At 37.8% G+C, this 24,269-nt stretch overlaps 1 protein-coding gene across 1 annotated transcript in view; it reads left to right on the top strand.

Moving 5' to 3' along the window:
* The first annotated feature begins 15,359 nt into the window (after positions 1-15,359).
* LOC150090209 (histamine H1 receptor-like) overlaps positions 15,360-24,269 on the top strand; it is an 80,852-nt gene continuing 71,942 nt past the window's right edge. The window contains exon 1 of the mRNA XM_090369020.1: positions 15,360-16,024. Coding sequence (XP_090225146.1) covers positions 15,527-16,024 — 498 coding nt within the window. The 5' untranslated portion in view covers positions 15,360-15,526. The remainder of the gene's footprint in view (positions 16,025-24,269) is intronic.

Here is a 24,269-nt window from a genome sequence, read left to right as displayed (position 1 = left end):
GCAGCAAAGGAGGTAAGCAAACCCTTAGCCATAATTATGAGAGCTTCCTTGGACTCAGGGGAGGTACCCATTGACTGGAGATGTGCAAATGTGACCCCAATTCACAAAGGGGGATCAAAGGCTGACACAAGTAATTATAGACCTGTGAGTTTAACTTCTGTTCCCGGAAAATTAATGGAGGCACTGGTGAAAGAAGCACTGCAGGATCATCTAGACAAGACTTCAGTTATAGCTAGGACACAGCATGGTTTTGTTAAGGGGAAGTCTTGCCTGACCAATTTGATTGGATACTATGATGCAGTCACAAAAGAACTGGATGCAGGGAATAACTTTGATATTATATACTTGGATCTTAGAAAGGCTTTTGATACTGTTGCACATGGAAGACTGCTGCACAAATTGGAGCAGTGTGGCATTGGAGGCAAGTTGCTGCTATAGATAAAGGGGTGGTTGAGGGGGAGAAGACAGAGAGTGGTAATCAATGGACACTGCTCATCGTGAACTAATGTTATTAGTGGAGTCCCTCAGGGTTCAGTATTGGGGCCTTTATTGTTTTCTGTATTTATAAATGATATTGATGATGGTATATCAGGCTTAATGTCCAAGTTTGCAGACGATACGAAGGTTGGCAGGGTTGTCAAGGACACTACTGACACTATGCTGCTGCAACAGGATTTGGAAAGGTTGAGCAGATGGGCTTCGAGGTGGCAAATGAAGTTTAACATTGACAAATGTAAAGTACTACATATGGGAAACAGCAACCCCAGAGCAGCGTATCAACTCTGTGGTACTACACTGACAGTGGTAGAGAATGAAAGGGACCTGGGGGTGGTGGTGCAGGCAGATATGAAGTTCTCTGAGCAGTGCAGACGAGCTGCAAGAGTAGCTCATGGTGTATTGTCAATGATATATAGGAATTTTTCTAGCAGGGATAAGGAGGTGAATATTCCCTTGTATAAGGCAATGGTCAGGCCACACCTAGAGTACTGTATACAGGCCTGGAGGCCTCATTTCAGGAAGGATGTAGAGCTGCTGAAACGAGTACAGAGAAGGGCAACTAGATTGGTGAATGGGACAAAGGGGTGCTTTTACGAAGAAAGGCTTAAGTTTTGCAAATTACAGTGTCTGGAAACTAGGCACCAGCGGGGTGATCTGATAGAGGTGTACAAAGCCTTGAATGGTTTGAGCATGCTCAATGCTGATGGGATTCTTCCTCTAGCTCAGAAAAATCACCTGAGAGGGCATAAATTCAAATTGAGGAAAGACAGATGTAGGATAGATGTGCGGAAATTTGCCTTTAGCCAGCGGGTGGTTGGTGGGTGGAACAGACTTCCATCCCTTGTCGTGGAAGTTGATAGCCTAAATAAGTTTAAGGCTCAGCTGGACAGGTATTTTGAACGAACAGAGGGGTGAAGTGGAGGTGGTTTTTTTTTTTTTTTTTTTTGGCTGATGCTGCATAAGCTTGCTTTCTTGCATCAAATGCCTCTACTAATGCTAATGCTAATGCTAATGCTCTCTCTCTCTCTCTCTCTCGTTCACTCTCCCTTTTTCTTTCTCTTCCTTTTAATTTCACATTTAGTTTTTCTTTCAATCTTTCTTTCTCTGTCTTTTCGTTCTCTCTTCTTTTTTCTTTCATTCTTTCTCTCTTTTATTTCTGTCTCCCTCTTTTTTCTTCCTTTTCTCTCTCCCTCTTCTTTCTTTTTTTTCTGTCTCTCTCTCGTCTTTTCTTTCTTGCTCTATATTATTCTCTCTTCCGTTTTCTTTCCCTCTCTCCGTCTTTTCTATCTCTCGCTCCTTTCTTTTCTCTCTCACTTTTCTTTATTTTCTCTATCTTTTCTTTCTTTCCTTCTCTCTCTCGTTTACTCTCTTCCTTTGTCTTTCTCTTTTGCTGTTTTTCTTTCTTTATCTCTTGCCATTTTTTTATTTAATCTCATTTTAATAAAAATGAAAAAGAAGAAAGTGAGAAATCATTCCCGAATTTCATTTTTCTTCTTTTCATTCTTCCATTCTTCCTTCTTTTCATTCTTCCATTCTTCCTTCTTTTCTACCTTTTCGTTCTTTCTTTCTCCCTCTATGTCATTTTCTCTTCTCTCTTTTCTTTCTCTCTCTCTCCCTCTCTTTTCTTTCTCTCTCTCTCCCTCTCTCGCTCCCTCTTTCTTTCTGTCTCACTCTCTTTTCCTGTGTTTTGTTTCTTTCCCTGTATCGTTCGCTCTCTTCGTTTCTCTCTCTTTCTCTCTCTCTCTCTCTCTCTCTCTCTTCCCTTACCCCCCTCCTTAGTTTCGATGCAGTTGTCAAGTGTTTCCTACGCAACTGACAGCAATGAGGGGATTCACATTCGCTCCTCGAATACTTCTTTACCATAAACCAAATTCCCAAAGAAGCAAAAGTTTCGGTCCTTTGGGTGTGCTGCAAACAGAATTCCGAACATCAACTTTACCACACCATAAATACAGTAAAACATGCAAAAGGTGTGATTGTTGGCATTATATGTCAACAAAATACGCCTTTTGGTAAATGGCAAAAACGGTTTCATCATCGATCTTAGGCATCCAGGTGATAGGATGGCATCATTTTATTTTCATATATCAAAAAATCTTATAATTTTCTCAGGTGGCTCATAAAAGAAAGAACAGTATCTCTGAAGGAAAAAAAAATACTCTTTCTTCTTTCCTGAAAGAAAATAGATGGTACAAATGAAACAGAAAGTGTTTCATAATATGTGGACTGTACTCTAGGGATGGATTCTAAACATTACAGTTGGTATAACCAGCGTCCCCTATACCCGAAGGAGAAGAACTGAGTTCGAATCCCGTTGATGACGTAAGGAATTTTAGTGGGATTTTTACGCAACATGGCTGAGTTAGTCGGTATCAGAGGAGGAAGCATGGATTTTCTCCCAAAAACTTGAGTTTTTCGCCCATAAAACAAATCGACCGCAGAACACACGCAATGAGGTTTAAGTCGCTAATGCGTCTAAAACTCTACAAGAAACATCTTGATGAACCGGAACTCTTCTTTAATCTCAATATAAAAATTATCCCTTAAAGCTTTAAACGAAACTCATCTGGTATTAATTGTTTGCAGATTAAGCGACTTTGTTAATTTAGATCTCATGTTTATTAAACTATCTGGGCTGGAATCGAGAGCTTACTCCCATAAGTCTTATTTTCCACACAGATTCTTACTGGACATTGCATAAAGTGGCTCTATAAATAGATATAACAAAAATTTACATAAAAAATATCTAAAGAATAGACCTTCCCACGCCTATTGAGTTGCTTCCTAAGTTAACCGCCTAACCATAAACCTTTTGATTCCTTTCCTTACAAAACAGATATTATTGCCAAACGGTTGAGAAAGAATTCTTTTTCAATAGAAAGATTTATGCAAGAGTCCCAGTATTAAACCTTCTCTGGAGATTCTTCTAATAAATAAAGTCTGCATCTGAAATAAATGATAATAATCCTCTTAGCCAAGCGACGCTGTTTACCACATTGTTCTGCAAAAGAATTATGAATAATAAATCTCTTAAACTTGAGTCACTACTCACATGAGGAAAAAGACCCATTTCTGTTTAAAACTAAGGTCATGTTCCATCGTGCTAAAGATGAATATTAAATTTTTTGTTCTGAATTCATATTGTGTAAGATTATCAAACCCAGTACTTAGTTAATCTCCAAAGAAATTAACGCAATGCGGCTGTTGTTGTTGTAGAAGTGGTTTCAGAAGCATCAGCAGCTAAGGCTATATTGCTCCGTGTATATTGTCTGTAAATTGCGTGTGTTCTCTGGTCGATTTTCTGTTTGCTGGATGAAAAACTCGAGTTTCCGGGAGGAAAAACCATACCACCCACCCCTGAGACTGACTAACTAAGCCACTTTGTGAAAAAAAACCATAAAAATCCCTCACCTCACCTCACCGACGGGACCCGAACTCAGATCTTTTTCACCCGGTGTTGGGAGGACAACGATTCTACCAAATGTGTTACCACGAGGGCAAGCAATGAGGTATCAGTATATTGTGACTGCGTATAGTGAGTGCGCATGTCTTTTAAATTCTACGTCTACTGTAATCCAGCTGTCGTGTTATCTGGAATTAACCATCACTTCTCATGAGTCACTTGTTACACTACATATTGGAGGACAGTCTAATTCCTTTATGGCCCTCTTGGGTATCCCAGCAGCTGAAATGGCTGTCCTCCCACATCGAGTGGAAAAGACTTGAGTTCGAGTCCCATCCATGGCGTGTGGAATTTTTATTGGCCTTTTTTTATCACATGGTAGAGATAGTCGATTGTGGTTTTTCTCCCGGAAACTTTGGTTTTTCATCCAGCAAACTGAAAATCTACCACAGAACACTCAAAACTCATAGACCTATCATGTAAGGGGAAATATGGCCTTAGCGTGATGCCCCTAAACCCTACAACAACAACAACAACTTCCTTTATGCGTGAATAATTTCTGGTAGCTGCGTTTTTGGACTCATGAGTCCAAAAATGCAGCTACCAGAAATTTTAAGGATAATACCACCATAACGGTTCAAATATAGCTGCTTTTTGGAGTCATGTGTCGGTTTACTAGCGTCTAATCAACTGGTTGGTGTAATAAGCTTTGAAATATTTGCTCTATTAATCTTATTCATTACTGTGGAGTATTATTTGAAAAGAATAATGTCCTCATATTAAAAGAACGCTATATATTAATTAACATAATTTATACTCAAGTTAATCAAGATCTACAATTATCAAACGAAGTACTTCCTAATTTACTGCATTAATAAACCCCTCAGAAACAGGGCAGAGACGATATACACTAAACGGAAAGGGATGTTGCCGATAAATCAGAAAGCTGCTACTGCGTTTAATGAGTTTGTTTTATACGGCTGAGTGGGGATTGGCAAGAGCTCATTTAACAACAAGAAATTGTTGAAGTCAGCAAATCTAAACGATTGAATATTTTCTAAAGATTGCCAGTGTTCAGAAACTGGCGAGAGAAATTGTTTTGTTCAATATAAAATTAAAAACTGCGAAATAATTTTAGTTATTTCTCATAATTTTTAAGGGGGAGTGGGGATTTTGATGGTAATTCACCAGTGCTTAATTTGGCATTTTTATTCAAATTTTTACATAATTATAGTTTTCACTGGAAAAGATATGCAGAACGTGTCACAGGATGTCCTGAGTGAAAGGGAAATTATCATAATGTTAGATACCGGTGTACTCTTGGGCGAGATTGAGTCTCTGAGAACACGAGTTGATGCCATAAAGAAAAATTGAGCTTAGCTGCTCAGTAGAGACCTAAGTGTCTGTTTCTATACGAATCGACCCAGGGCTGAATCTTTCAGTGCATGAAACTCTGATTCCAAATAGATGACTAGTCTAATAAATGTAGACGGAAGAGAACCAGAGTATGTCTTTCATGGCGAAAACATGATGTGACTAATCAACTATCAGTTTTAAAGGTGCCATAAACTGTAAGGTGACCCATTTGGGTACTAAACACTTGAAAAGACTTGAGTTCGAGTCCCGTGAGGATGACGTGAGGAATTTTTATGGGCCTTTTTCGCAAAGTAGCTGAGTTAGTCGGTCTCATGAGAGGGTAGCATGGTTTTCTTCCCGGAAACTTGGGATTTTCATCCAGCAAACGGAAAATCGATCACAGAACACACGCAGTTTACAGAATCTGGCCTTAGTCGCTGATGCTCCTAAAACCCTATTACAACAATTTAGGATCTACCTTAAGTTTTTTTCAGTATCAACAATACTGAAAAATAAAAATAACGCTAGATGTCGCGCGTACAATGTCAGATTTGAAGGCGACATTAAATGACGTATTTTTGCCTAAAAGGCAGCTGTCAATAATTTTTATTTTTGAAGTTCCTCGAAATGGCAAATTGTGTTGCCTCTTTGCTCACTATTGTCCAATTATGGAACCATTAATGGAAATCATGTAGATGTGAACTGCGTCTATTCGGGGACTTACACATCGCTGTGCTTGGCCAACAAACAGTGCAATAGTTGCGTCATGTCCATTCCTATGAAACACGTGGTTTGAAATCCAATTATTTGCTTGGGTACATTCTCTCTCTCTCTCTCTCTCTCTCTCTCTCTCTCTCTCTCTCTCTCTCTCTCTCTCACTCTCTCTCTCTCTCTCTCTAATGCATTTCTGTAGATGGCATGCTAATGAAAATTACCGTTCTGCAATACCGGAATAATTTCTCCTGCCACTCGCAGCTACTTCGTTCCACGTCAACAGTTTCAGTAAAGCGAAACAAATCAGTGAGAATGAAGATATTTGTCTGCAGAACAGAGAGTAAAAATTTTATTTCTGTGCACTCGAATAATTAATACGTCATCTATGGTGTTTCCCTATATTTGTATGTCTGTGTGTGTCATTTCTTCTACTAACATAAAAAATGTGGCACTTTAAATACGCAGAGGCCGGTCCAACAGACTGACCTCTGTATCTCATTTCTTTTGCACATTTTGTTTAAGTTAATCGCCATTTTAAAACAATATGGCGGCCACCCAAATTATAGGCACTTTTCCCTTTATAAATGAATAATTAATTTATAAATAATTAACTGAGGGGTTTTTAATTCTGTATGATTTATTAAGAATTATATAATTAAGTTCAGGGCAAAAGAGTAGTACAATACCAAACAACTCGTGGTGAAGTGCCTCCATAATATGAGATCGATGGCTAAGTAGCAAAACATGCTCGGTTGTTCTAGTGTTTTAGAAGCATTAGCGACTAAGGCCATATTGCTTCATGTTATACTCTCTGTAAATGGCATGTGGTCTGTAGTAGATTTTCTGTTTTGCTGGAAGAAAAACCCGAGTTTTCGGGACAAAAAACCATGCCCCCCCTCGCCTGAGACCGATTAACACAGCCAGGTTTTGAAAAAGACCCCTAAAAATTCCTCGCGTCATTGACCGGATTCGAACTCAAGTCGTTTCCATCCCGTTCGAGTTTTTTCATCCTATCCTCGTTTTTCAGTCTCCATATCTTAATCCGGTGTGTGGAGGCTGCTGATTATATTCCCTATGCTACTCTCTTGATATTCCTCTTGAAGTTCCTGATATCCCTTTCTTTCCCCTACCTCTTCTTTCATCGTATCATCTAGCTTCCTTAAATAGTCTCTTCAATCGTAATTATTTCTTCCCATCTCATTATATAGGTAATATTGTTCCTTTCTATCCATCCTCCTATTTTCACTAATCCTTATAACATCATTTTCCCATTATTAACATCACACAGATCTTGCCACCAACTCTTCAACCATTTCTTCTTTAACTATTCTCCTTGCATTCCTTTATTCTTCTTTATATTCTCTCTCTCAGATTCGTTTGTTGGATGTTTACATCTCTTCTAAAGATCCTGTTCTTCCTTAGAGTAGCTTCTTTCGCTCTCTAGTTCCACCACCGTGTCTCTTTCCATCTATTGACACCGCTTGTCCTCCCACATACTTTATCAGCAATCGCAACCAAAGCCTTTTAAAACCACCCATTCCTCCTCTACTTCTATTTCACTCAGGCCTCAGTTTCTCTATCTTTTCTTTATATATTTTTCCTATATCCTCGTTTTTCAGTCTCCATATCTTAATCCTCCTCACTTGTCTTCTTTTATCGATGATCACTGTCCATCAGTAACCTTTGTAGTACCTCAATATCATCCACTCTGGGTCATAGGTCGCTACTAATCAATATATAGTCAATTATTGACTCCTGTTTCCCTTCCCAGCTATAGCTCGTATAACTGTGACTATCCTGCTTCCAGGAACCACCCGTTCGCAATTCCTAGTCCATTCCTCACGCATTGGTCCAGCATGCTTTCGCCCTCTTCATTTCTTCCTCCTTTTCCAAACTTGCTTAAAAACTTTTCATATCCTCTTCTGTCTATGCCAAATTGCTCATTAAAATCCCCATAACAACTTAATCTTCTTCCCTCTGGTATTCTGGTAGGTAAACACCAGAATTTGCAATTACCAAAGACAATTACGTAGGTAATTGCAAAAGCTTCAGCATCTCGACCAGCTGAATGCGTGTGACTAGAAAACTGAGGCCAGCTGGAGTTGTGAACATTAAAATTCCCAAGGAAAATTACCTCACTATTAGGAAAGTTGGACCGGAGAAAGTCGAACTTCAAAGAGAAGAAGTCAAAGAGTTACAACTGATTAGTGGAGTTGGGAGAATGGTAGAGACAACAGATGAATTTGACAAAATGTGGTAGATATATTTTAAGCCAGAGAAGATAAAAAAGAGGAAATTCCAGATTATTAAGTCAACTTAGTAATCTGGAATTTGGGAAACTTAGATGAGCAGTAGTTGAATCTACTGATAATTTGGATCCTGTTAGAAAAAATAAGTGGGGCTTGGCAGAGTGTAAGTGGAAATGGACAGCATTCAGATTGGAACTGAGACCACGTAGATTTGTGAAATGAACGAGGAAGTGGTTGGGAGGTTTAGATCATTTCCCAGATAAGTTTGTTCTATTAGATTGACAATTCATGGTGCATTCAGAATTAAGAAAAGATGACGAGAACATGTTATATGAAGTAATGAAATTTTTGGATATGGCGTACTCGTGGCAAGAATATACCCAGCTCCTTCACATAACGTGGCCTCGACAATGCCCCCCCCGCATACACACAGTACTCGGACTCCCTCCAGTCACTATCTGACAGAGTAGAGGTAGCAAGATTATACAATGGTTAATCCGGAAGCCTCCTAGTTACCAATTGGTTCGGTCCAGTGGACTATCTAGCAGCCGACCTGCGAACACCATTTTAAAGCTGTACCTTCGAAATGTAAGGAAGATTGGATCTCTCCAGGATGTCCATCATAACCTAAAAGAGAGCAATCATAGTGCATGGTGGAAGAAATAGAGAGAGGTGGTCGGAGCTTTTCTCTGAAGACTAAACATGGATTCCACCACTTCAAGACTGCAATAACCAAAATGGTGGTGTTGCAACGGTTTATGAGAGATTGTATTTCAGGACTTGTCCTGAAATACAATCCCACTCTCATGAAGGTGGAAGTAGAAGATTTAGTTGTTGCAGACCGACCGGACATCTCCCAAATTCAGTCCACTTGACTCAAGTGACACCTGAATATCAGTTCCATCAGCGTTAAAAATTAAAATAAGTATTACCGTTTGAAATTTTTCTTAATAAATTGTTTCTTCTCTATGGGAAAGTTTGTCTCCGTCCTCGGTTTATTTTAAAAACGTCACCTGACGAAAATAATAATACTAATAACAAAAGGTTTTTATTTTGGTGTTATGTTAATAGCTCCTAAGAAGAGTTGATAAATCCCTCCACTTATAGACGGGGATCAAATCCGGACCACTCCGAACGAGTGACAAGGGGCAAAACCACTGTAGTGTAACGGAGGACAACATAACGGTTGAAATGTGAGAACTGACTCCGGTCCTTGAAATATTAAGAAAGACTTCAAGAAGATACAGTCTAATTGTAGCTAAAGTTGTAGTAATTTTATCACTTCGAGCTGTTCGGGTTGGGCAATTTTCGTGGGCAGCACCTGGTTCGAACCCCCATTATAAGTAGCGGTTAACACGCATACGTTTTCTGGGAACCATAGCTATCCCACGAAAATATTACAATTCCAAAAAGCTGCATTTGTAACACAAATCAATGTGCTAATCGGGTTCCTTCCGGTCTGATTTTAACCGGCTGTTTTAGTTGCTATGTCAACAGCAGTCACGTGATTTCTTCCTTGCATCATTTACTAATACTAATATTACATTCAATGCAGAACGTTTTTCCAATGGGGCGAAAACTAACACTAAGCACTACTATACTTAAATTTAGCATATATTTTCTGCGTCATTTCTTTCACTAAATACCTGGAAACAGCTGAAGGAAGTTAATGCGTATGAGATTCAAATTCTCTACTTTCAGCAGTGGCTGCGTGAAGATTTTATTGCACTTAAGTATTTCCATTCCAAGAGGAACACGAGATTTCTTCCATAATTTTCTCCTCACGCAAATTAGGGGAGAAAACTCATTTACATTCATTTTGGAGCTTTTGATCTTTTAAAACGTAATTCGAAATGCTCAAGTTCTTTTCTAAATTAGGTACTCAAGATTCGTCGAAAAAAATTTCAATGCGCTTTCAGTTAAACATGTTTACCATGAATATTATTCGCATTCCCGGCCTGTTTATCTGCAGTAATGACGTCACTGATGAATCACCAGTGGCAATTTTCTTATGACTCACGCAAACCTGAGTCAGGCTGTACTTGCCATTTCTTGTTGAAACCATGTTCATTGCTGGATGAAATTAATAAATCACTAATTATGATAAAGTGGAGTACCTTTAAAAATTTGAATATTTTATAACAGGGATGCCAAGCTTAGGTAACACCAAGAGCAAGGCAAAACAATCTTCAAAGGCTTGAGAGCAGTATAAGATATATTCGAGTGCTTGAGCGTTTCAAGCCTAATCAAAGTATTAAACTATAAATTTTTTCCAGTTCTTTGAGAGATGCAGTTATAAAGAAGTAACTGTCCTGGTGTATAAAGTTTGGTCAGGCCGCATCTTGAGTACTACATAGAAGTCTGGTGGCCTGGATGTAGGGCTGCTGAAACAGATTCTAACCAAGACAGGCTCCGGTTCTGCAAATTGCAGCATCTGGAGACTAGATGTTTGCGAGGTGATCTGATTGAGGTGTTTAAGGCTTTGAATGGATTGAGCAAGCTCATTGTTGATGACATCCTTCCTCTTGTTTAGACTATACACATGAGGGAGAATGGTGGCAGGACAGATGTGGGAAGTTTGCCTTCAGCCAGAGGGTGGTTGATTGTTGGAACAAACGTCCATCTGTTGTTGTAGAATTGGACAGTTTGGATAAATAAGGTGATGTGGGAAGTTCTTTTTCTGATGCTTTATGAACTTGCTTTCCTGCGTCACTACTAATAAGAATTTGAAGAAGTTGAATATTTCTTCATTAAATCCCATTAGTTAAAATTTGTTTTTCATAAAGCATTATCGGGGTTTCGTATAACCTGAGGAAGCTGCATAATAAATATATATTTTTTTTATTTAAGGCAATATTTCAATGTTGGAGACAATACTCCAACCATTATTCCAATCTGGAGTTTATAAGATATCTTTATTGTCTTAAGAGACAAATCTTCTCCTCTGATTTTCAAACTTATTTTCATGCTACCGTCCATTATAAACTGTCTACAATTAGTTGGAAACAGATGACACACAAAAGTTTCCAATACGTACATACTCCTGAAAGGCAAATAGCAACATCCACTGATAACCTTGATCTTGCCCTTCACAACTGTTTTCCATTTTGACCTGATATTAAAGCACTTTACTCCATCTCAAAATTTCACTTGAGTTGACAAAGAAACAGTCTTACTGTCCGGCTATAAACTGTCAATAAAACATTACAGGGCATTCCTTCCGATATCAGCATGAAATCGGAAGGAATGCCCAGTCCACCGATGTCCAATATCAATCAAAATTAGTGTCCACTCTGTATCGCAGCATGAAGTGTTCCTTCCACTTGCAAGCTTAAGTTAGTTTCCAAGATAAAACAATAAGTTGCAAAAACTGAAAACAATTCCTCTTGATGCAAAGGGTAACAAAAGATCTCAAGTGACTTTATATCGATTGCATTTCCAAGGATTTCATTAAGAGGAAAAAAAGTTGGAAGAGATTTTTCCTGGGTGAAAAAAAATTCTTAAGCGAAAGTATGATCAACGTCCAAGAAGGAGATAATCAACATCATTCCGTTGATGGACGCGATTGATTATTAACAGGTACTTTCCAATTAAAAATTTCTTTCGTTTTCTTAATGCTCCATGGCCAGGATCGATTTCATGCCTCAGAATTTTCTTTTTGATGCAGTCAGGCGATGTCTGATAATTGTGTTGTTTGCATGGCCGCACGGATTTCCTATGAAAAAAGCATAAAGCAGTTTTTTTTGTTTGCATCGCTCAATTTCCTGCCTCGATGAACCCCCTTTATAGGGAAAAAGAAAACAAAAAACAATTCCACCATTATCCATCCACATTCTATAGATAAACCCGGGGCAAAAAAGAAACAAATCTTAAATCCGATGCATCATCGCAGAATGCCAGCAGATTTTTCATTGGGAGGTATGTTTGGATGCTTTCATTTAATTTTGAGGTTCTCCTTGGATACTACAAATAACTTTACATCGAAGATTGGTGCATTTATAGTTAGTGATCAATCATCGATCTGTATCTTGATGATTCATAATCCCAAGTTTAGTACTGTCGTGGTTGACAGGTTAATGGTTACAGACAGGTATTTAAGCTTTAAACGTTTAAGTCTTTGGGATCCGTTTTGATTTTTAATAAACTTTAATTGCGTATTGGTCGATGGTTAGAAGCACAGAAGAAGATATTAAAGATCAGTGAAAGGATAGAAGATGATATTAAAGAAAATGAAATGAACGAGATCTATTTTAAGAAAAAGAGATAAAGGAAGAATGATTGTAGAGATTTTATATCAGAATTTGTGGCCCTGGTAAGGAGCACGACCAGAAAATGATTGTGAACCTTGCTAATCATTTTACTGTTTAACAAAAGACTTCCAAATACTCGTGTTCATCATTGCATTCAAAAGAATGGGTGGAAAAGACCTGAGTTCGAATCTCGTCGATAACGGGAGGAATTTTTATGGATCTTTTTCACAAGGTGGCCAAGTTAGCTGGTCTCAGGCGAGGGTGGAATGGTTTTTTCTCCCAAAAACCCGCGGTTTTCATCCAGCAAACAGAAAATCGACCACAGAACACACGCAATTTACAGACAATATACATTTATCGGCAACTAAGGCCATGTAGCAACGCGGCCTTAGTTGCCGATGCTCCTAAAACCCAACTACAACCAACCAACCATTCAAAGGAAGGGTTTTATCAATTTTCTATATGGATTCGAAAACTCCTGGAGAAATTCTTCCAACTTGACATCCGATATATTAATCCATCTTTAGCTCATTATGCTGAACTGTTTACGTGATGAACTTTAATGGCCATTTGTCAAAATTAGCGAGCCCTGTCTTTGACTTTCTACCAGGGTGAATTTTTGCATGTATTAAATTAAGTTGAGTTGATTTACGATGCCATCAGTGAAAGAGCGTGTCGCAATGTCATCTGAAAAAGTTAGAAAGAAGTTGCCAGATTTATCCACGCAGAACTTTCTTTTTTTTTTTTTTTTTTGTTATTGCAATTAATAAGAAGTCAAGTTCGTTGCTGCGCTTTCATATGTAAATATATGCGTTTTTAATTACATATGATTATTAAAGCGAGTAGCTAGATTGAAAATAAGGGTTTTTTACTGCCATATTATTTAATTTTACCCCTATCTGATGCTGCTGCTGTTGCTGTGTAATGATTGCTATAAACTTGCATAGTAAATAGGATGTAGGATAATTAGAATTAAGATAGAGAGATAGAGAGATTTTTCACTATAGTCATCAACGTAATGGAAGCTAAAAGTATTTTAAAGGCAATTTTTAATGAATTTATAAAATGAATAGAAACAAATAGTCACAGATGGTGAAGATTTGGAATAGAGAAATGTGTGTGGGAGTGGTTCAGAGAGAGAGAGAGAGAGAGAGAGAGGGAGAGAAAGAAAGAAAGAAAAAAGAGAGACGGAAGAAGAAGAAGAAAAAGAAGAAAAAAAAGACAGGGAGAAAGAGAGAGGGAGTGTAAGATAGTGCGAGAAATGGAGAATGAAAGAGAGAAAAGAAACAATAGGATAAGAGATAGAAGTAATGAAAAATGGAGAGGAGAAGAGAGAAAGCAAGATAGTAAAAAAAAAGAGAGAGAGATTGAAATAGAGGGAGATAAAACAAGTTAGAAAAACGAGAACAAAAGGGAGAGAGAGAGAAGGAGAGGGAGAGAGAAGCGAGAACAGAAGATAGAGAGTAAGAGCGTTAGAAAGAGACAGCATGAAAAAGAGAAAGAAAAACCGAAGAGACAGAGAAATAGTACGAAAAAAGGAGAAATGGGGAGTGAAACCAAACGAGAGAATAAGAGGTAGAAGAAAATAAAATGGGAGGGAAAGAGAGAGAAAGCAAGATAGTAGAATGAAATCGAGAGAGAGAGAGAGAAAAGACGGAGAAATAGAGAGAAGAGAGAAGGAAAGAGAGAAAGAACAAGAGAAAGTATAAAAGAAAAAGGGAGGGGAGGTGTGAAAGTAAGGTAGTAGGAAAAGGTGAGAATAAAATCGAGAGAGAGAGAGAGAGAGAGAGAGAGAGAGAAATGAAAATAGTAATAGAGAGAGTGTGAAAGAGAGGAAGGGAAAGAAATAAAGAAAGATAGAAAAGCGAGATTAGAAGATAGGGAGAGAGAGAGAGAGAGAGAGAGAGAGAGAAATGGAAAAACGGGATGAGAGAGAAAGAGGGGACGGGTAATAAATGAAAATGAAATGGAGTGAAGGGGAGAGACAAGAAAGCAAGGCGGTAAGACCAGGAGAAAGCGAAAGGAGAAATAAAGAAAGAGAAAAAGGGAGAACGATAGAAGGGCAGAAAAGGGATGAAAGAGAGAGAGAGAGAGAGGAAGTAGACGCAGATATGAGAGGGATCAGTGAATAACTTAAGAAAAAAAATAAGTAGAAAGAAAGACGTTTAAGAAGGGAGGATGAACGAAGGGGGGAGAGGGAGGGAGGGATCTCATTAAAAACAAAGACGAGCAATTAGAGATGGGTGGGCATCCTACGTTTACCAGCGGGGCCCCTCGTAGCCTCGGTGGAAGATCCAACTGACCACTGCCACGACCCCCGCCGAAGAGAAGTGTGGAGAGAGAGAAAGCCGCACACTCGTATCCGCACTTTTTCTGCCCCCTCGACCTCGCAAGACGGAAAGTGAACTGCCTAAACGCACGTGTCCAAACAAAGTATTTCGCCAGATCGGAAACGGTCGCGGCTGGACCTAGAAAGTGCGGACAGACGGAGCACGCAGATTCTGGAGTTACCCGCGCTGTGGTGCTGCGGTTGTCCCGGCAGCACCCTCCGGGCTGTCTGCTGAGACGGCGACGAACGCGCACGGACACGCGAGCAATCAGTTAGTCGATAACCGGCGCGTGGAGTATAGGAAGTTGCCGTTGTTTGGGAGTTCGAATAAAGTCCGAAACTACGAGGACGCAGAGCTCGGGATCGCTCCCGAAGGGTCACGAAGTTCAAAATAACGCGGATTGTGCCGTTGGATGTGCTCGTCCGAAACTTCCGGAAAATGCTCGCTCGGCGTCCGTCAGTGTGATCGCTGTCCTTTTGTTTTTCGCTCGCAGCTGGTAACATTTGTGCGAAGGTGGGGAAGGCGAGATGCCAGGGATTACGGAGTGGTCGCTCAGGATACGGCAGCACCCCTGTAAAGCTTCGTTGTCTCGCAGAGCGGCCCCTGCCCCTGACCTCCAATCGGCTATTCTCCGAGGATGCGAAGATTCGCTCCCCACTTGCGTCGTGGCTGCCATGAGGGTCGGGCAAATTGATGGCTTAGCTTTCGGTTGACGTCACTGTGTCAATGGAAGAGAACGGCGAAGTTTACAGCGTCCGTTCAAACGAGAGCAACGTGTCACCGGCGGTGCCGTACCTGCAGGTGTACTGGGTGGACGATCCGAAGAGATATCACCAGCAAGGGGCATTCACGGACGGGACAGACCCCGTAGAAATCGTCAACGGGTCTTTCCAGTGGGTGAACAGCTCCGCCTTCGCAGAGATCGAAACCGAGTCCACCCTCTTCGAGACCAGCCTTGCGTGGGAAGTGAGCGCCAACAATTCTTTAACTTTAATAACCCCCGTGTTATCGACACTAGCGTCGGTCGACCTCGGACAAGATGTTGCCAGAGCTGCCGGGGGGGCTTTACTTCCTCCGTCCGCTCGCAGCAACAGCTCCGGATATCTGAACAACTTGGCCGTCGCTATACCGATGGGGTTAAGTCTGTACGCTTTGAGCCTTTTGACCTTCGTTGGGAACGCCATGGTCCTGCACGCCATCCGTACCGAAAGAAGGCTTCAAACGGTAACGTCACATTTCTTTTCTTTACTTCTTCTCACTCGCTGCTAAGCTTTCATCATGGACTTCCATTTCTCTCTCTCTCTCTCTCTCTCTCTCTCTCTCTCTCTCTCTCTCTCTCTATTATTCTTTCCTTCATCATTAAATTTAACTTCGGCTAGTTTCAATTACATACAACGTAATAAAGATTACTAATCAGTAATTCCTTTATCCTTACAGAAAGAAATCCAACGTTTTGCTTCTTAATATCTTTCCTCTATATTTTTTGTGATGGAATCGAGAATCTAATCCTACACAACCCCTTTGTGCCGTTTCGATGGTTATTTCCCTCTCATCTGCTGACAGGTATGCTCAATCAGCTACAACTGAACTCCTAATATGAAAGATTCTAAAACGCGAAAAAAATTCAATGTAAATTTCTGCTCACCGATGAGAAGGAAACAAGCATCGAAACGGCGGTGTATTTTAGAGAAAACTTTGCAGTTCATTCTGCAGTAATTAATATAACTGAATATTAATACGAAATGTATGATATTACTGTGTACTGGTAGTATGCCACAAGACATTATTGGTCTTTGCTTAAAGTCACCTCTTTCCATCGAAGATCAGCCACCGTTCAGCAAATCTTCGAGCTTATCTTCGTTTATATAACCCTTAGGAATACTGTTGTTGTATGATTTTAACAGCATCAATGACTAAGGCCATATTGCTCAGTGTTTGCTGTCTGGAAATTGCATGTGTTCTGAGGTAGATTTTCTGTTTGCTGAATGAAAACCCCAAGGTTACAGGAGAAAAATTCATGCTACCCTCTCTTGAGATCAACTAACTCAGCTATGTTGTGAAAAAGGCCCATAAAAATTCCTCCTACTATCGAAGGGACTCAAACTGGTCTTTTCCACCCGGGAGGACGGTCATCCTATCAACTGTGCTACCCACGAGGGCATTTTAGGAATACTAATCCCTTAAGTTAAATATAATTTTATTATATATTTTTGACAGTCCATCTACCGTTAATTCCTTTGGATCTGTATATAGCATATAAAAAGATGTATAACCTTGAGAAGGGATTCTCATCAAAATCCTAATTTGGCCAAACTTTGGAAAAAGATGGTCAATAAGTGAAACTGGATACCACTCGAAAAGTCATTTAACTAGAAGGTCTTTAAACATTGTAGTTAAATATGTTAAAAGTGTTTTTTTGTTGTTGTTGTTACTGTGGTAACTAGAAAAAATTACCTATTTTTGAACGCCTTAGGGTGCCTCTGGTGGGCACATTAATAAATACAGAAATTGCAATTTTATGACTTTTTAAAATTGTGTTCCGTATAGTCCCAACTCTGTTATGTCGGCCACAAAAGGTAAAATGGTTAAAATGCTAATTATACTCACCGGGTTTGCACAGAATGGTTACTTTTAAGTGTCTATAGAATTTTGACACTGATTTAGGGATTTTAAATTCCATTTGAATTAATTTCTTAGACATTTGAAGCAAAATTATTGGGTGAACTTAACTTGATCTTTCCATGATTTGGGTATGGCTTATTTTGCTCTCACCTCATAAACTTTCTTATTGATGTAGATACAATTGATATCTGGGCTCTGTATAGTTTAATGGCGTAATACGAAATATAACTCCTCCCTTCGGGGCTATTTATCTTTTGAAAATTGCTTTGGGTTTTGTTGGAGTAATGATTCTCTGACAGAAGTTTTGATTAAATGCAAATAGTTTAATTAGATGTAAATGCCGAGTGGTCAGGAGTGAGAGCGTTATAGCACATGCTGTTTGAGTAGACCGGGGGTTCAAGCCCCCGATTGCTAAATACGGTCAATCTGCCAACCTTCACTGAACCAGCGTGGCAGTTATGGTCTTTTCACCCTCATCTTAAATCATTGAGGAAGCTTCCATCCTGCAGTGGATTGATAATGGCTGCAGTTTACTTTTTTCTTACCATCAATTCTTGATCGGCAACTAACACCAATTTAGACAAAATGTACTCCATCTACTCTCTCGACATCCCACGACATGCACTTTCAAGACCTTTTCACGATCGGGGCAGACAAACTCTTGTTGGATTCATCTACGCTAGGTAGGCCACATAACAACCAGTCCCATGGGTCATTACACAAGCTGATGAATTTTTTCGTTGGAACTGCTGTTTGAATAACTTTTAAACTAAGTAAGTTGATTAATTAACAACTCCCACACTATAATAGTGAGATTTGATGAGTTCCTGTTACATGCCAAAGTGAAAGTTCATGATGAAGAAAATCGATAAACTTATTACACTAAAACCTACCTTACTGTGACTTTCTGTCCGTTCATTAGAATATTTGCATAAACTAATTTAACTGACAAGAGTATTGCGTTAATAGAGACAGCTACCTGAAGCGATAAACGCCAAGTTAACATATACATTACGTGTACAAAGTATTAGGAAGTTTCACAGCTGACACGAGCTCAACATTTTTTAAGAATATTTTTTTTAATGTAAAATATTTCTAAAATCAAAACTGGATATTAAAGTTTGAGATTTTTTTAAAAATAAATCTTAAAAGTTAAAATAAAGTTTACAGAAAACTGCAAATAGCGTCATATTCCCTATATTTCCAGAGGTTGGCCAATATGACGCAAGTTTTATGGTCTGATGCATGGCATATGCTGTGTTCTGCTGGTTTATAATATGAGCTTAATTTATATGCACGCAGTACACAAAATATCATTGTCGAAGCCACAAAAGCTTGCATGCGTTTCACACGTGCAAATGTCCAAATGTGACCTCGAAGCGACCAGAGGATGGCAAACATATTTAAAAGTAAAAATAGCATCGCGACTGCATCGAGCTACTACGCATGCGCCTTTCCACAGACCAAATAATACGATTACAAGTTGCTATTCTCTATAAAGGAGAGGTAGCATAAAACTGAAGTCTCCTAGAACTAGAGTTGTTCTGCTATTGCCTACATTAAACTCTCCAGGGAAAAAAAAAAGAGAATAGAGATGAGCTGGAAATTTTTCAGCGGGCATTAGATCTTATTAGGACCCTAACGTTAAATATTTTTATTTAAATCATCCCAGATAGCTTTTAAATACTTATTTTTAACTATTATATTTTCTTTGAATAATAATAATTAATCATTAAACATATTATGTATTCCTCGCCTTTGTAGAATTTGAACATTTTATGTAACGTCTAATTAAAGATTATCTACTAAAATAGAATGTATCTACAAATCAGGACGGTCTGCAAAAAAAGAGTATCTACAAAGAGGAGGGTCTACAAAAAAGGACTGTCTACAAAAGAAGTGTATCTACAAAAAGGACAGTCTAAAAAAGAGTGTATCTACTACTAAAAAGGACGGTCTACAAAAAGAGAGTGTATCTACAAATCAGGACGGTCTGCAAAAAGAGAGTGATTCTACAAAAGAAGAGAGTGTATCTACAAAATAGAGATCTACAAAATGGAGGTTCTACAAAAAGAGAGTATCTACAAAGAGGAGGGTCTACAAAAAAGGACTGTCTACAAAATAAGTGTATCTACAAAAAGGACAGTCTAAAAAAGAGTGTATCTACTAAAAAGGACGGTCTACAAAAAGAGACTATCTACAAATCAGGACGGTCTGCAAAAAGAGAGTGATTCTACAAAAGAAGACAGTGTATCTACAAAATAGAGGATATACAAAATGGAGGTTCTACAAAAAGAGAGTATTTACAAAATGGAGGTTCTACAAAAAGAGAGTATCTACAAAATGGAGGTTCTACAAAAAGAGAGTATCTACAAAAGAGGATCTACAAAAAAAGAGTATATCTACAAAAAAGGAGTGTATATACAAAAAAGAGTATATCTACAAAAAAGGAGTGTATATACAAAAAAGGAGTCTAAAAAAGAGTGTATCTACTAAAAAGGACGGTTTTCAAAAAGAGAATGTATCCACAAATCAGGACGATCTGCAAAAAGAGAGTGTATCTACAAAAACGAGGGTCTACAAAAAGCGAGTATCTACAAAAAAGGATGGTCTGCAAAAAGAGAGTGTATTTACAGAAAAAGACGGTCTGCAAAAAGAGAGTGTATCTACTTTTTTGTATTAGAGAATGTATTACAAAAACAGGACGGTCTACAAAAAGAGTGTATCTACAAAAATAAGAGAGTGTACCTACAAAAAAAGAGAATGTATTACAAAAACAGGACGGTCTACAAAAAGAGTGTATCTACAAAAATAAGAGAGTGTACCTACAAAAAAAGAGAATGTATTACAAAAACAGGACGGTCTACAAAAAGAGTGTATCTACAAAAAGGGAGAGCGCTCTTCTCTCTGTTCCGCCCAACTGCCAGAAACTCGACTGTTTTGTGTAGACCATATAAACAGAAACAATCCATAAGCAAGAAAAACAACAGAGCAAAGAAAATAAATAAAATAAAGTTAGCGCTGGAGTACTAGTTTACAGAGATCGATAGGGCAGAATTTTGAGAGTTGGCCGGGGTATATGATGGGTAGCTTCATGCAAAGAAATTTCGTTTTAGTATTAGTAATGGCCGCATGGTGCAAGAAAGCCTATGGCTTATGCTGCACCAGCCAAAAAAAAAAAAAAAAACGAATAAAACAATGATAAAAAAATTAAATAATTAATAAAAGAAAATTAAATCTATCATCCTATGCGTTTCTCTCACCCGAAGGTACTATCCAGATGACCTTTGAATTTCCCCAAACTGTCAGCCTCTACCACCCATGTATGTAAAGGCTTTTGGTGCAACCCTCACGTAATAATATCCAAAATACCTGCTCCTCTTTCACGACTGGACCTTAAATCAGTCCTTGCTATTTCATAACGTTAGCGCGAGCTTCATCAGGAAAAATTATATTAATTTCATTAATAATAGTAAGAAGTGTATTAAAATATCTAAATTTTTTAGCATTTTAATAAATAATCTTAAATATTCTTAAATATTTAAAAGTAATATTAAAGTTACAATAAACTTTTATAAATTTTTAATAAATACAGAAAAGCTGATTTAATAAACATATCACCTGATGTGAGCAGACCGTGGTGTGCACGTGCTAGACAAGTGGTGAAAAACGTAGACTTCCTGTGCAGCTCAATATCACCCACTTCCGGAAGTCGAAAAGCTGGAAGTGTGGTTACTTCATTCATATCGAAATCTGACTGTTCACGAGTTATTGGTAGAACATAACTGTTTACTAATCATAAAAATAAGTTAATAAAATAAACAAATCGTGTAGCATTTCTAAATAAAAAATCAGATCTCGTGAATATTTAAGTGGCGTAGTTAACACTATTTCTTCTCATTTAAAATAATACTTTACGTTTCTGTTTCGCGAACATATATTTTAAAAAGCCATCAAAATTTTTCTAGTAAACATGCCACGTAAATGATAGATGAAATTAGTTTATCTCACTTCTATTTCTTCCATTTTCAATTCACTGGACCCTGAAGCAGAGTGCTTGTCAACGTCATAATCGAAGCCTTTTCTGATTGGTGGAAATTTGCATATTAATAGAAGAGTGGTAAAAGATGTATATAATTATCAAACTAGCTCTCCCTTTTCATTAATTCAAAACTTTCGCAAATTTTACATTTGTTTTCAGCCCAATCTGTGCGGGGGAGGGAGAGAGCAATACTCATTAAGTCTGATTTTTTTTGTCAGTACGAAAAGATATAATGCAAATTATTTTCCAAGACTGCTTAACTCTACTTTCTGTCAACATATTATATATATATATATATTGTTGTTCGCGTATTAATAAGAAATTATTCACTTAAATAAAAAAAATAATAAATCGTAAAAACGGATCGAAAATTACTGTTTCGTCAGCCTTCTTGAAGCGATAATTTTGCCCAGAGCAAAAATATCTCTAACGCGTTGGTGGGTGATCAACTTAAGCAAAGAATTTTTATTAGTCTGGTACTGAATTTCTCTCGTAAACACCAATATGCCTGCTATTTGTCTAATTTCATTAAAATTAAACCAATAGAAATCTGGTAGTTGGAAAATGTTATTTCTTTTTCCGTCCGTCCGCATGTAATAATTCGACTCTCAGTGAATGGATTTTCCTGAAATTTTATCCATAAACCATATGGTAGATGAAGAACTGAATGAATGGAGAAAATGGAAGATGCGCAGAAACGAAATGTTCTTAGTTTGCGCATAAAAGTCGTTAATTTGCTGTGTTATCACTGTTTATTTTCTAGAAAACATGAATTACATATAATAGATATGTAAAAACACGTCGTCACACACAATAAATAAACAAACAATAAACAAGCATCACATGTAAACACGCGCAATAAACAAATATCACATTTAAACGCGAGCAATAAACAAACAAACAAACATAACATATAAACACATCATAGATTTGTATTTAACTTTATATTAAAAAAGGTGTATAAGTAAATCTTTGTTTTTTTAACTATTACATTAGAGAATTAATAAAACTATTTTCATAACTGAATATACACTTGAAATGCACAGATTTTTTATATATAAAAATCATTATGTCACTAAAATATAGTTAGCATTCCTTATTAAAAACGAACTTACATACTAGCTAGGCTTTTCTGAAGAACTGAATATTTTATAAGGGCAGTAAAGAAGAGTAACTTTAAAACCTTCATGTTCAGGTAACATTTTGATATAAAAAAATAAATAAAAAGCAGTTACTTTTAGTAAGTTTACAAACTTTGGTTAGTAAACTTAGGAAAGTAAATGGACTTTTATTATTCATGTACTGGTGCTCTACTGGGCTCTTAGATTTTATGCGTTCTTTCAGCTTAAAGTTCTAAACAATGTTCCATGCTTCGTCTAGCAAAGAAGGATACTTAAAAACTTTCTGAGGTAATCTATTTTCATATATCGTGCATGAATAAGATAATGTATTATTTATATACTTTTTATGCATAAATAGAACCGATCAACAAGGTTTTAGTAACGTAATAGTAAACAAATTTTTTGTATTAATTCTGTTATGATAAAAACAAACAGAATCCTGATACATAAAATCTGAGGGCACGTCAGCTTTGACAAAAAAATTAAAATAAAATAATAAATAAATATTAAATAATAAAATAAAAGCATCATCATTTTCAACTATTTTCGATCCACTGCAGGATGAAGGCCTCCTGAACACGTTTCCAGCAACAGCGGTCTGTTGCCATTCCAGCGAATTTCGTAGTTTCATCGATCCACTTCATTTTGGTCTTTTTCTTGCGTTTAAAGTCGAACGGCATCCATTCCAAAATTATTTTGGTCCATCCATCGTCATTTCTTCTTGATACGTGACCTCCCATTTCCATTTTAAGCTCTTCGTTCTTTTAATAATGTCACAGACCTTGGTTTGTTGGCTAATCCACGCACATATTTTTTGGTCTCTTTTGGTTATGTTCAAAATTTGGCTCTCCATACTTCTCTATGTGATCCTGTCTTTGTAAAACTTTGGAATTTAATGTTCATGTTTCACACCCATACGCTAGTACAGGAAGGATACATTGATTAAAAACTTTTCGTTTTTCCACTTTTAGTTCATCGGCTATGATTTTCTTTGGTCTGATAAATTTGTTGAACAACCTGTGTTGTCTTGATATTCATCTTCAAACCGAACTCTTGCTTTCATGCTGCAGCTCTTCAATGTTTTGCTGCAATTCTTCCGGATCATTGGCAAAGAGAATGACATCATCTGCAAAGATTCCACCGGGATATAAGCATACTTGAACAATGCCACCAAGAGAGGTGGTTTCACGTTCCCTTTGTAAACACCAACAATAGTCTCCCAGCCATGATAGATGACTCTTGTTGGTTTCTGTAAAACGAAAGTGAAACCATGCATAAATGAATAAATATTTTTCGAGTTCCAAGATCAATGTTCTAGAATGCGGTGACTAAATAAGAGCAAAGAATTCCAGTCTAGGAAGCACTAGGGTTGTATAAAGGAAATTATTCTGCAAGGTTGAACCGAAGGTAAAGAGAAAGAGTTTAAATAATTCTGTTAATTGGTAGCCGACTCAAATAGCACCATTAAAGTGTGTGGTAGATCTTAGTAAGAAGTTACTCTACTTAGAGTTTCCTGATTAACAAAATGTGAACTAGAAATATGAGGTTTTAAAACAGTCATTAAGTGTAATTTTGTTACGTTTATATGAAAACTATTATTTCTTGCCCATATTTGATAATTATTCAGTGCCTTCTGGAGTTCTGTGCGTGAACTGTTGTATCCACCAATCTGTAAAACTTTATA

This window comes from Mastigoproctus giganteus, chromosome 2 (assembly GCF_048544385.1).
Source record: "Mastigoproctus giganteus isolate SK-2022 chromosome 2, ASM4854438v1, whole genome shotgun sequence".
Taxonomy (NCBI): Eukaryota; Metazoa; Arthropoda; class Arachnida; order Uropygi; family Thelyphonidae; genus Mastigoproctus; species Mastigoproctus giganteus.
The sequence above is the reverse complement of the archived record's forward strand: the minus strand, read 5'-3'. Positions and strand labels throughout refer to the sequence as shown.